The following is a 14,975-nucleotide window of genomic DNA, read 5'->3' as shown; positions in this document are numbered from 1 at the left end:
GGCTATACAATAGGTAACAAACTATGGTATATACTACTGTACCAGGGGTGCCCAAACTACACCCACAAGAGATTTTAGAAATGGAACCGATTTTGTCCAACTATTGAGAAATTAAATTAGTTTAATATTCTGAACACTGAGTGTCAGTATCAAGTGCAGCCATTCATTCATTGTAGTGATTTGGTTTGTTATGTTTCATTGAAACATGAAACTTTTTTCACAGATTTCCCAGCTCCATTTTAAGAGTTAGGACATAAGAGAGAACACGAGCGCAATCAATTATCAAATTAAAATCTAAAATTTTTAATTTTATTTGTAACAGATGTAATAACAGAACATAAACTATGACTGAATTACTAATATACAGTTGAAGTCAGAAGTTAACATACACCTTAGCCAAATACATTTAAACTCCTTAAACTTCACAAGTCCTGACATTTAATCATATAAAACATTCCCGGTCTTGGGACAGTTAGGATCACTATTTTATTTTCAGAATGTGAAATGTCAGAATAATAGTAGAGAGAATTATTTATTTCAGCTTATATTTCTTTCATCACATTCTAGTGGGTCAGACGTTTACATACACTTTGTTAGTATTCGGTAGCATTGCTTTTAAATTCAATTTCAGTTGTCTCCAATTAGCCTATCAGAAACTAACTGGCTAATTTAAAAAAAAACTTCCCCATTTCAAGTGCACTAATGTTTATTTTTTTAAATAATAAAATGCATAAGGTTGCCATAAATTAATTAAATTCTAAAAACACAAAGAAATGAGCAACCGTTCTGGATTTTTTTCTTCAAAGAAATATATTTGAGGACAAAAAACACACACAAACGGAGTGCAGACTTCTGTTTCAAACCATTCCATACTTAGTTATTCAAAATCATTCCACATCACTCTGAACATTCTCAATCCCTCTACCTCTCTCCAATTCCCAGTTAGCCTCCTGGAACTCTGTGGAATCAGAGTGATGTCATCAACAGGTCATGGTACAAAGATCCATCCTTACAGTACACAGTCTACAAACCCTTTTCACCTGACAGTGACTCACCTGTCCGAAGCTGCTGCTATCTGCACTGGTGCTGGCTGGAGTTTCTCTGTCTCTCTCCCTCTCCCTCTTTCTCTCCACCTCCGGGGCCGTCTCTGGAACTCGCACCCGCACAAAGTTGATAACATGATGGAGGTTAGACAGCAGACTGGTGCCGGGGAACCAGCTGTCATGACAGTGCTCCTCAATACAGGGCTCCTGTGTGTGTGTGTGTGTGAGAGAGAGAGAGAGAGAGAGAGAGAGAGAAAGAGCTATAATTCAGTAAAGACACAACACATTGATGAGAGACAAAATAACCTTAAAGTGTTTATACTAAAGTTCCTGCTTTTAGCTGGCACAAAACATCTGGGGTCAGAGTGGGTTCTGCTCTATCTCTGATAGAAGTCATCGAGACCTAACAGATCGCCCTTTTCCACCAGCATGGTTCGGGTTCCTGGGCCGGTGCGAATTCTCGAACCTGCAGGTTTCCACCGATGATTCCACAAAAAGCTTGCTGGTCTCAACGCAAGGAACCAATTACTTCAGGGGCGGAGGGTGGGACAATGTTTTGCCACCCGGAAGACATTTCCCATACAACAACATTTTGGCCGGATACCATCTGCAGCGAGAAGTTCACTCTATGGCAACAATTAAAATCCACAAAGATCAGAAATCAAAAGCGTTTAGGAAATATGGATGAACGAGAACTGCATTTGCAATTTGGTTTTCTACGGAGATCCAAGATAAACTTGAGATCACAAACGGAAAAAAAGTATAAGAGGAGAAACGAAATGATGCACATCGCCTTCAATTGGACGTTTGACCAAATCATAATCAAATAAAAAAAAATATTTGCAGCACAGGGACCACAAAGAAGGACCTAGTCTGAAGCAACAGAGGACGGGGCAGCGATGTCTTGGACACCTAGCAGCCAGCTAATTAAATGGGGCATTTAATTCAGTCAATCACCATGCTACATGTAGCATAAATGAACAATGGTGTTCCTATAGTAAAACTAACCAGGTTTTTGATTTTAATCACCATGGTTTTGATATTCCTGTATTATAATTATGGTTTTACTACAAAAATCATGGTTAAACTATGGTTACTGTAGCAAAACTATGGCTAAGCAACCAGCTAACTCGAGACGAACACAGAATCGGCGGTGTCTTCCATAGCGAAGCTTGGTATGTTATTACATCGGAGAGCTTTGTTAGCTTTCCTTACACTCTTCTCGTCTTATTTTGTGCATTTTTGTTGAGTAAGGAGAATTATTATATTATTCTCACACGCTATACTTCTTTGTGGGCAGGCCAAGTAGTCACACAACTTGTTACATTGCGACTTAGTTCTCAAGCAGATCTCAAATTAGTGGAAAAGCGTGCCTGGCTCCAGATTGCCCCGGCTGTGAACCAGCTGAGGTTAAGAGTAATTATTAGCTGTAGTCTGGAGGTTGAGTCGTTTGTCTTAGGACTGGAAAAGTACTGCCACACAAGAGGTTCTTAAAGATTACAACTGTAAAGCTGTACAAACTATCTAAAGTCTTCTCTATTTGTTACTTATTTTGGTCAAGAAATGCTCTCAGAAGAGTCGTATAAATCAGAAGTTGAGTGGAAGCTCACCAAAATAATGGAACAACAGCCTGAACATAAGGTATACACAAAGGCAGTGAAATTCAAATTTGAAATGCAAATATTCATCGAATTTAAGATAGACATGCAAATTCGAATGCTAAAATGTGCAAGTGAATTTTGGATGTGTGCCAAGCACTGTCTGGGCTAAAACAGATGCAGTACAATGCATCCAAAAAACAAAACACCGGTGTCTCGAGAATTATTTAAAGGTTGAACTTCCTATTAAATTGAAACCGCATCTAAAGAATTTTTTTTTATATTTCATTCCTGTTGACAGCCTTATTACAGACGACAAAAAAATTAAAAAATATATATTTATTTATTAGTCTATTTGACTATTTCCAAGACACAATTCCGCAGGTTGGGCTGTTCATTTCAGAAAATTTTGAATCAATTTTCACAATTGATGAATCGATTCCAATAGTCCATTTGCAGACAAGTTTTCTCGATTCTTAAGATGAAATGAAACGCAAAGTGAATCTCATAATAAATAGTACAATATAAAGAAGGGATGCACCGATGTATCGGCCAAACATCGGTATCGGACGATATTCGCCTTGTTTACTGACATAGGCCTATCGGCAAATATGATGTCATTCACCGATGGCAGTGACCGATATTTATCTGTTTATATGTCTTGGTTATTTGCGGTCGACTTGGATAACAGTTGCCTACCCGGCTGCAGTTTCAGAGAAGATCCAACAGGTGGTACTATAATACCACCCACAGCCACTGGCTAGACACGACTCTGGCATGATGTAAGAGGGCACGAGTGGTTTGTTTTCAAATAAGTGCAAGAAAATGTCGGTGGTGTGGGAGTATTTTACTGTCTGGTCTGTGATTTAGTGAAAAATTCTGCTGTATAGCAGGCTAAAAAGTGTCTTGAAAAAGTTATTTTTCACAAAAAGATTCTTTGTTATTTGAAAGAAGGTTATTTAAACGTTGTTTCATAAATTTGTATGATTGAATTTGAGCTCATTCAAAGATAGTGTGATGATAGTGTGGATTTTTTTTGTTAACTGTTAAATAGTACGTGCATTTGATTCGTAAATACAAATGAAACAACAAACAAAGATGTGAATACTGTACAAATCTGAGTATACGTGATGCAACGTGAGTCACGACAGTCAAGACGGTCTGTGTGGAGTGATAGAGACGGAGCGATCATGAACGCCACTCCAGGTGCTCTCAATCTCTCATCAGTCACTCAGCCAAGCGCTATTTTGAGAGAACCCCTATTAAAGATATATGTTTGACAAAATACCACTAATAAAAGTTTAATCTTTTTATAACCGTTTTCATGCAGTTTCTTAATAATTAGTGATTTGTGTTACAACAAATTAACACCAAAGACCGTAAACAACTCATAGATACTAATGATTTCTCGATGGAGCAGTTTTGGAGCTTGTAATGGATTACACAATTACACATACTGTATATAATGGATATAGTTCTCATGGTATTCCGAAAAACAAACACAATTAAATGTTAAATGCACCATTTCCCCTTAACAGTGAAATTGCCTGTCAGCACATTTCAGTTTCACTTTATAAAATGAGTTACATTTACAATCCTATGTAATTTTGTACTCTGAATAAATCAAAGAACAGTATGTCCATACAATACACTTAAATTGGATGACTTTAAAAACTAATCCAGGTTCATCTCAGGTACAACTCTGGTTTATTTCATACAATGAAAAAACTTTTATCTACTTTTCTTAATGTCTACATAAAAGATATTTTATTTCATAGACTGGTTATAATGTAGAAGTCAACGTCTTGAGATTCTAAAAGGTACTGTAAAAAACCTTGATTGCTGGATTTAGTAGAGAAGCATTATATTCACTTTATATGCAGTTCATGTGATTTATGAACTATATAACTCACTTTTACTAGATCCTTCTCTGTCATCGCCTGGTTTTAGATAGCACTGCGGCATTTAACATCAGGGAAGTTATACTTTATGATTATTCATTTTATGCAAATAAAATAAGGTTTCGACAACGAATGTTGAACGAAGTCTGGAAGCCATTGGTTCTTATAAGTCATGGACAGGAGCGATGAGGGGGCTTTGAAGCTCCAATGGGAACAAGCAATACAGGAAGTAATATTACCAACATAAAAAACAAGGAAACAGGGAACATATTATATTTTGTGTAGGCCTACTTTAAGACTAACACAAAAATAAAGATTTTTAAAATTGAATATTTTTATGTTTCTTTGACTATCAATTAACCAACCTACAGTATTTATTCTCAGCAAAAAACAAGGCAACAACAATGGTTTTACCAACAAGGAAATTCCGTTAATAGTGACAGTGAGAGGGTCTGGGTAGCTCAGCGCGTAAAGATGCGGACTACAACACCTGGAGTCGCGAGTTCGAATCCAGGGCGTGCTGAGTGACTCCAGCCAGGTCTCCTAAGCAACCAAATTGGCCCAGTTGCTAGGTAGAGTCACGTTGGGTTAACCTCCTCGTGGTCACTATAATGTGGTTCTCGCTCTCATTGCGGCGCATGGCGAGTTGTGCATAGATACCGCGGAGAATAGAGGGAAGCCTCCACACGAGCTATGTCGTTAGTCATGTTAGTTAGTCAAGCTCAAAAAATGACAAAATTAAAGCAGTTCATATGACTCGTGCATTTTATTCAAAGCAACTTGAAGACGTGCAATAGCTCTGTGAATCACAAAAGGCTGTGTTTAAATATATAAATATATAAAATGCACACAAAGCTCCAGTGCGTCAGTGAATGACGCTGCTCTGATTTACACACACTCACAGCTATTTTTAGCCTTCACGCAGTGTGCAATATTTGAACGGTACTCACAAACATCTCAGATGTAGTTGCTCAATAGTTCGGTTCACTTATAATATGCATTTAGAATGACACTGGAGGTGCTTTTTTTACCAGAATTTGAACAAGAAGCAAATTAAACTACTATGAAGTTGCCTACAAACAGACACATACAGGACTTCCTGGGGAGTTTAGAATGTCAAAATAAAAGCATGAGTGAGGGTTTAAAAGTTAAAGGTACATGACTGAGATACATTACTATATATTACTATTATAATATATTATTATTATTATCATCATTCGTTTACAAATTCTAATAATATTTAAGTTGAACGGGTTCCAAAAAATAACTGTTTGAATGAAAAGTGAGCCGATATCTTACAACTAAACTGAACAAAAAAAAAAAAGAGATCTGAGTCCAGATACAAGTTGAAAAAATAAATAAATAGCTTTACATTAATATTGAAATAATGTGTAGTTTAAGATTTGTGTTTTACATATTAAAGAGTACACCCAATTATTTCCACACAATAATGTAAAGACATTAAAAACTGATTATGCATAAAAAAACAACACTGGTATCGGACCGGCCAATACTGAGATTTCCGATATCGGATGAGAAAGTGGTATCGGTGCATCCCTAATACCAATAATTTACAACTCATTTTGGCTGATACCAAAAACCAATAATTCACAGCTCACTGGATATCGAGAACAGATCACTCACTCCAGTGTGGACAATACCAATAATTGATCAATCCCAATTTTTTCTGGCCAATATAGAAAACTTCTATTTAAAAGCTCAATGTGGCGAAAACCATTAACTGATAATTCACAGCTCATTGTGGGCAGACATTGATAACTGATAATTCACAGTTCATTGTGGCCGTCCAGATAATGATAATTCACAAATCACTGTGTTCGATACGATCACTCACAGATCAATGTGGTTGATACAATAATTGATCATTCACAGGAAATTCGTCACGCTAATAATATAATTTTCCCAGTTAGCAGCTTCTGATACACTGTGCACCTTTAAAAAACATGCTCACCTCCTCTAATTTGTCCTCCTGGACCTGGTTATCCATTCCGAGTTCTATGAGGTACAGCACCATACACAACACATGTTCTGACATGTTCTGATGATCCATCCAGATCTACACACAAACAAACACACAAAGCAGAATTATGGTCAGAATTATCCAAGACATTACTGCTTATTTTATAAATGATTGCTTAAGTGAAAACATTAGTTTTCAATTACATTCACACTTGAGACCTCCACACTTGTTTGGTTTCAGGGGTCTGAGCGCAGTCCACAGGATTTTTAGCCCATATGTGAACACTCCAAACGATCTCAGATCCTTTAAAGCAAAACCTCACCGAGACCATCTGGGGAGGTGGTCTGAGTACGGTTCGCTTGCAGCCTTTGGTTCGGTTTGCTAACTATGTGTGAACAAATAGTGCTCCGAGCTCACTTAATTTTCCCATTTCCGTAAGCATATTAAACTATTGTAAATTGCACATGAAATGAACTCAAAGGTCTTTATTGAGTGTTCTGTGCAAATGATGATTTGAGGGTTTAAACGGATGAATGGAAGTAACTCAAGGCTGTCAGTAGACTAAACATTAATTGTGATTAATCGTATTGTTTGTCGTTAATAAAACCGATCTACCATGACTGAAAGTAGAATTTTGCCTTTAAATCAGTATTTGTTTTATATTAAGCATTACTTTTCACTTTTAATGTATAAAACAATATGTAATACAGAATTAGATCATATTGATGCCAAAGCTCAATAAACGAAGTTGTATTGAACACAAACACCTGTTCTTCTGCTGCTTACTCATTTTGAGAGCATTAAGCATGTTTATATTTTCAAAAGATAAAATGTAAAGCTATTTGTACTCTTAATATTAAATATAGCCCTAATATAATAAATATTATAGTGGTCTCTGCAAAGACTTTCTAGCCACTCAGTCCACTGTCGGCCATCTTTGGAATACTCTCGCAAGGCTTTTTCCAGTCAAAGTGCAGCTCCTAACTACTTCAAAGGGGGAACACCGAAACCTCAAAAACGGTTGGACAAGATTACGATCAAACCATACATTTCGTTTTAGCGGTAAAATCTGACCACGCTGGTATCATAAATTGCCCTTCTTGACCTCATTTTACACAAAAAAACTACATTTTCCCAGTTTGAATAGCTAATGTGCATGCGTGTTAACGAGTTGGTTGACAGGCGATGTCTGTATCTAAAAGGTGACTGTCTATTTAACTGTTAAGGTGGCACTTCCTTTCTACATCCATTGACAGTTGGGCGCTAGAGCCTCGTGGTTGGGCGTTCCAATTTCTCCCTGGTCTCGGGCCCACAAATGACACAGAGTGTGAGTGCAAAAAGGATTGAGACCCCGTAACTGGTGAAGTGGACCAAAAAGAGATCCGAGCCCACTTTCAAGGTCTCAGACAGTGAACGTAAAGACAACTGGGTCCTTTTTCACTCAGTTCACTTTTTGGCCCACTTAAAGGGGTTCGAGTAGGATTCTTTTAAAGATGACTAAAGTGTGAAAACACCCTAAAAGAACCAAACTCAGACCCCCTTAAGTGGACCAAAAAAGCAAACGGAGTGAAAAGGGACCTTGTTCTCTTTGCATTCACACTGGTTGTGACCTTGTAAGATCTCTTTTTGGTCCACTTTAGTCATTTTTAGGGTCTCAGACCATTTTGCATTCATACAGTGTTTTTATTTATTTATTTTATTAAGCTTAGCATTAATAAAACATCTATTATATTAAACATATTGTATAATTATAATATGCAATATTATAAATATGCAAGACATACCACATTTGAACAGTGATGCAGTAGAACTAAATGCATTGCATTTTTTCATAAAGCAGGCCTACTGTATTTAGAGGCAAATCCATCTTTGAGTCATGGAAGATTAAGTCATATGAACAATAAAAATGAGACCGATCACAATTAAAAATGTATCTATTAACAGCATCGGCCTACATCCATTCATAGAATACATTAGTGATATATACAAGTCTGAATTTCTTATCTTTCAGCATTCCAACCAGTCCCGTTAAACCCTTGAATCTTAAATTGCACAGAACAACGAAGAAAGACCTTTGAGTACATTTTTTGTGTGGAGTTTGCATAAGTTTTAATACACATGTATGCCTCCTACTTTGTTATAGCCATAGAAAGTGTTGTTATAACCGCTGTAAAAGTAACCCGTCAGGGACAAACATGTTTGGCATTGGAATGATACAATCAAGTGAACCCAGAGCGAATTTTGTTATTAGAGAACCAAAGGCTGCAAACGAACAATACTCGGAGCACCTCCCTGGATTGTCTCGGTTAGGTTCACTTTAAAGGGATCTGAGATCGTTAGGAGTGTTCAAATAGGAGTCAAAAACCCACAAACCCTCAGACCTATAAAACGGACCAAGTGTAAAAACACCCTTAAAGAGAGAGAGAGAGTCATTAAATTGAAGCTCACAATATCCTGTAAAATTAACCGCATACTCCTCAAGTGTTTTACGCAGTGATAAGTTTCACCTTATAAAGCAGTGTAAAGATGACGATGTGCAGAGTTTTGCAGTGCAGCAGGCGCGCCAGTCCTCTATAGCATGGATGCAAAGGGGTCCTCTCCTTATAGGGGGGCCAAGGGTTCCCCGTATGAACACCTGACTGCTTCAGACTACAAAAGCACAAATGCAAAGCAGTTTCCACATTATTTAATAAAATATAATAAGATCCTTTAAGGCATTGGTCATGGTAATCTTCAAAGGCTGCATTAAACAACATTCACAATGCATTTAACCTCAATAATGTGACGATATATTTCACAGCTCTTCTAGAGTTATTGTCGGATGGGGCATGATTTTATCCATTGGGATTTGATTGGACCGTGGATGTTTTGCTTGATATTACAAATAAACATTATTTTTCTACACCCATGAGCCCTAGGTTACATTGCAGAAAATAATTAATTCAGAGGGGGAACATTTTTATTTATTATTATTTAACATTTGTAAACTTTAGAATAATGTGCACTGATTGATCATACACAATAAAAGCAGAAACATTTAAAAGTAAAAGGGTCAATTTTATTGTATAATGTTTCCTGTAATTTAGGAACAAATGCAATGTATAAACTATATTTTATATTTATTATGGTGCGTTCACATACAACGCGAAGAAAGTTTTCGTCTTGTGTTGCTCACACGAGTTTGACCACTGGATTATAAATTTGTTTAAACTAGCGTTTGCGTGAGTAACGTTGTGTCATACAATTCTGAGTGCCTACACACCGCTACAACAATTTTTTCATCCAATTTTCTAGATTTCTTCTGCTACTAATGTCAGTACGTCAGTGACATCCGGACAATCTCAATGCTGATAGGCTTTCGCGACAACGCTTCATGCGGATTCTTCGGTAGAGTTGAAGTGGATTTTGCATGTTCGAGTCGTGCATTTGCTTCATTCACGCCGCACACCGCAAATTTGCGTCTATTCACGTCTTTGCATTGACTTTGTATGTAATCGCGCAGCGCGAAACACTCGCTTCGCGTTGTACGTGAACACACCATTACACTGCTGTCATTATATTGTTGAGCCACATAAGACATAAATGTAGCCATGACTAAGACAGCGACAATGTCACATACGATATGTTTCTCTGAAAACAACACTGTCCTCTCTCATTCAAACTCACTGATTACATGTTAATAACTGCAGATACTGCATAAATACTGTTATTTTAACAGGCCGTTGATTTTTTGAGGGCAATACAAATCATATTTACTTTAATACACATTCCTGATTTTATTGTGCATTGTGCAATAGTTTTATTTATTAAAATTAAGTAAATAACACAGACATTACTTTCTTTTTTTCGACTGGGCAATGCGGGCGATTAGTTCATTTTCATTTCAAATGGATATGGAAAACCCACTATTCACGATCCAATCAATTCACCACAGATTAAATCAAGTCCCATCCCAAAACAAACATTTTCTCATTGAATTTTCTGCATTACTTAGAAAGATATTGACTATAATATATGTATGCTTCATTAGCTTCCTGCATTTTTTCTACTGTAGGCTTCTAGAAAGTAAAGTCTCATTAAACTAGAGGTTGAATGATTTTGTCAAAACTGATAACTAAGCCGGTAGAAAAGGCGACGATTAATCAGCCGACAGTTTTTAAAATGTATTTATAAAATGTAAAAACTTTCAATTAGTATTTCCTTACTATGACGGGCACTGACATAGAGGCTACAAGAGTTCAAAATAAATACAATCAGGTACAGTTTATTGTTAAATCATAATCCTAATAAAAACCAGGCACCAGTTAAACCGATATTTCAGTTTCTCAAATCCTGTATTGTGTTTAATAGAAATCTGGAAATGATGCTAATGGAAATTTTTTTTTTTTAGTTTTTTAAATAAAACAGCAGATACCTTTGTCTTGCTAAGACTAATTTCATATCTAATATTTTATGTAAATACACACAATTCATTTTTATTGTTACACTTTTTACATAATTTGGCAGAATTGCAGCATGATTGGAAATGATTCTCAATAAAAATAATTTGCTCACAATTGAGATTTTTCTTTGTTTTCTTCAAACATCACTTGTCTCATACTTCATCTCAAGCATGCTCTTCACTCACACTTTTGTTGACTTGGTTAACAAGTACACTACTATGAGTGGTGGTGGCATAGTGGGCTAAGGCACATAACTGGTAATCAGAAGGTTGCTGGTTAAATCCCCACAGCACACACAATTGTGTATTTGAGAAAGGCACTGAACTCCAGGTTGTTCCGGGGGATTGTCCCTGTAATAAGTGCACTGCAAGTCGCTTTGGATAAAAGTGTCTGCCAAATGCATAAATGTAAATGTAACTTCTGAAAGTATAGATTGTTAAAGAACTAACTTGATAAAATTGGCAAAATTGTTTGGGGTGTGGTGGAAATGATGCCACAACTGTTGGGCATAAATCAAATTTTCACAAAATAAATGTTGAATTGGTTTGTTAAGATAATCATAGTTTTAAACATGTAATCATTTGTATGTTTTTAATTGACTTTTATAGTTTAACATTGAAAGTTTGGGACTGGAACAAGGATAAAACAATAAAATCTATACATAAAAGCATTTGAAAAGAATACAATTAAAGCTCTTGTTTTGCTGGAGTCATTTTAGGCTGCTGATGTTTTTTTACTATGAGATTTGGAAAAATGTCATCTTGTTGATCTGAACAGGAATTAAAATAATAGACTTTCTCCAGTTTTTAAAGGCTTTCATTACAGAGTTAATCTGTTGGGGAGAATTTGAGTCTTGATCTATTGATTATCCTTGACATTCCTCTGATTGCTAAAGGTAGGGGATTCTCGGGTGAAAACCCTAAAGGAGCAGGAGAAAGAGTGACCCTGAATATAATCTCCTCTATCACACTGTCCCTGAAACTCAAGGTGAATACCACACAAAACCGGAGCAATTTAAGGCTCCATCTCGGAGTGTTTTTCTTAGTTCAGCGTGGTTTCAGGATGATCAATGACCTCATCCAAGTGAGCTTCTTCCACCTTAGACTGAAAAGTAGTTGTTCTCCATTTTATGGTATTAAACATCTAACCACTTCTAGCTCTCAAATTTCTAAAATTAGAACTGACAACATTTAGATTTCTTTTTAGATTTCCGTCCTTTGCAGAACAAGTAGAGAAAGAGAGGCACTGCCTTTATAGCAAGTCAGATTCATTTTTCTTTCATATGATTTTACAGACAACTGTTATGTAACAAACACAGAGGCCTCTTATTTCGCATTTCACATAGACACTAATTTTCACCAGCCTGTCAATTCCCAATGGATAATATCAAGCCTTATCCTACATCTTTTCTCATGAAATATCCATGATTCACGTGGAAATACACACACATGAATTAAAATGTGTTGAGAACAGCCTTTCATGCGGACTGTAAGGACTCCAACTTAAAAACCCAACAAACATATATCAAGAACATGGTGTGTAAACAATTTAAACGCTAAGATGAGGTGGAGGTGTGGAGTATTTCAGAGACTCACAATGCTCCGTATCGATCCATAGCCGACTGCACGTCTCTGCGGTACACTGTGCGTAAAATCACCATTATAGGGTCAAACTCTTTCTCCCAGACTTCAGCTGAAAACACACACAGAAAAAGAGTGAGTTGTGTAAAAATCAGTTGTGGTGAGAACATTAGTTCAATGCTCATGACAGCCTTAATTGTTACACAAAGAGTGCAAAGTATCAGTAGAATCTGTTGACTTCAGTCTCCGTTCTCCGAATGCTCAAACAATAGAAATCTCTATTCCACTGCAAGAGTGAATGAATTGACCTTGAAAAAATCCTGATATGTAGTTCTAGATTCATGCAGCATATATGGCCAGATAATAAAACCCAATTAGACCTGAATTTGAAATAATCGACATAAACACACCATGACCTAGATTATTTAAAGTAGGTCTTGCATCAGGTAACAAAAAAAAAAAAAAACACAAGAATACACATGTACACATAAACAGCTAGAGAACAGATGCTTCTGTTCTAGTGCAGAGAAATGCAGAGCTCAATGCTGTAATTGTGGCACTACAGGGCCATCTGGAGGTACTGAAAGGCACACACAACAAACTGGTGTAATGTGTTAATGGGGAAAAAAAATAAATTTGGTTATTGCCAATTGATATAATACATATATACACCTCTCTCTCTCACACAGAGACAGAGACACTGATTAGTCACAACATTAAAACCACCTGCCTAATTATTGTGTAGGTCGCCCTCGTACCGCCAAAACAGCACCAACACTCATCTCAGAATAGCAATCTGAGATTATATTTTTCTCACCACAATTGTACAGAGTAGCTATCTGAGTTACTGTAGACTTTGTCAGTTCAAACCAGTCTGTCCATTCTCTGCTGACCTCTCTCATCAACATGACATTTTCATCCACAGAACTGCCCCTCACTGGATGATTTTTGTTTCTGGCACCATTCGGAGTAAATTCTAGAGACTGTTGTGTGTGAAAATCCCAGAAATACTCAAACCAGCCCATCTGACATCAACAATCATCCATGTGAGTATCTAATCAGCCAATCGTGTGGCCGCAGTCCAGCACATAAAATTATGCAGACACGGGTCAGCAGCTTCAGTTCATGTTCACATCAACCATCAGAATGGGGAAACATGTGATCTCAGTGATTTTGACCGTGGCATGACTGTTGGTGCCAGACGGGCTGGTTTCAGTATTTCTGTAACTGCTGATCTCTGAAAGGTCTACTAGAAGTCTAAAATCACCACATTGTTTTGAGCATTAGGAAGTTTATGTGATGGAGTGTGTCACCTTTAGGTGTGTACATGCCCTGTTGCATAGATCCTCCAGGCTCAAAGACTGGGGCTTTAAAATCAGCTACAGCAGACAACATCTCCTCAAAACTACAGCTGCCCGGAACCACACCGCTCTTGGGGTTCGGATTCTCCGGGATCTACAACTGCAGTCAAGGATTATCATAGAACCACAACTAATGTGAATGCCCCTAAAGTAAATGAACATACAATAAGTAGAGGAATACAGTAAACCCCACATCACATTAGAGGTCAATAATGTGATGCTATATTACTTATTAATGTAGTTTTTAATGTACAGTATTTTTTCCCTCAGGCTATCCATCTCAAGAACCGTTAAAACTGCCCCACTGAGCAATAATTATGGGCAATTCACAATTTAGTCTTTTAATATTTATCCAACACATCCTACCTCTTCTGCCATTACAGAACACAGATTTGTATTTGCAGTGTGTGTGTGTGTGTGTGTGTATATATGTATAGAGAGAGACACTTATTGTGTATTCTATATAGACATTATATTATATTTCTATAATTTTTTGTATTATTATCGGTCTTGTTGCCATTTTGTATTGTTGTGCACTGGAAGCTCCGTCACTAAGACAAATTCCTTATATGTGTAAGCACATTTGGCAATAAAGCTCATTCTGATTAAAAGGGTTCCCACTCTTATGAACACCAGATTTAAGGCCTTCCAAAGATTATTTTTCCAAGCACATTTAATTTCATATCATATCAAGCACCTATTAAAATCACATTGAAGCATACATCATAATGAAGGACTCTTCGATAATAAATCAAATATTCTGTAATAATCAACGTGTGAAGATCAGAAGAATTACTGCTCATACTTTGTCAATACTTTCACTTTTTTTTTTTACTTGTGTATACTTAAAACTTTGTGTTTTAGCGTAACCTCTCTCTCATTTTTTGTTAACTTGATTTCAAAGTCCACTGGCTTCTGGACCGGATGTAGAGAACAGCTTGGATGGGCCTTTTCCTCTTTAGCCTGGAGAACACACTGGAACAATTGGGTTTTTTCCAAAAAACTATTTGAAATGTGGACTTGTAGGACCACAAACAAGATTCCACTGTTGTACTTTCCATCTCAGATG

At 36.8% G+C, this 14,975-nt stretch overlaps 1 protein-coding gene across 4 annotated transcripts in view; it reads right to left on the bottom strand.

The window, feature by feature from the left end:
- Positions 1-14,975, bottom strand: part of ubr3 (ubiquitin protein ligase E3 component n-recognin 3) — a 102,650-nt gene that overhangs the window by 59,115 nt on the left and 28,560 nt on the right. For 2 of the 4 annotated variants that reach the window (XM_052148450.1, XM_052148452.1), the window contains exons 18-23: positions 13,859-14,000; positions 12,561-12,657; positions 9,031-9,172; positions 6,515-6,619; positions 1,056-1,250; positions 926-958 (exon numbers count right to left, since the gene is read on the bottom strand). In XM_052148450.1, coding sequence (XP_052004410.1) covers positions 926-958; positions 1,056-1,250; positions 6,515-6,619; positions 9,031-9,172; positions 12,561-12,657; positions 13,859-14,000 — 714 coding nt within the window. The remainder of the gene's footprint in view (positions 1-925; positions 959-1,055; positions 1,251-6,514; positions 6,620-9,030; positions 9,173-12,560; positions 12,658-13,858; positions 14,001-14,975) is intronic. The other 2 variants (XM_052148451.1, XM_052148453.1) reach the window with 1 other exon arrangement.

This window comes from Xyrauchen texanus, chromosome 18 (genome assembly GCF_025860055.1).
Source record: "Xyrauchen texanus isolate HMW12.3.18 chromosome 18, RBS_HiC_50CHRs, whole genome shotgun sequence".
In the NCBI taxonomy this organism is placed as follows: domain Eukaryota; kingdom Metazoa; phylum Chordata; class Actinopteri; order Cypriniformes; family Catostomidae; genus Xyrauchen; species Xyrauchen texanus.
Note: the sequence above shows the minus strand (reverse complement) of the source record. Positions and strands in the feature narration are given on the sequence as shown.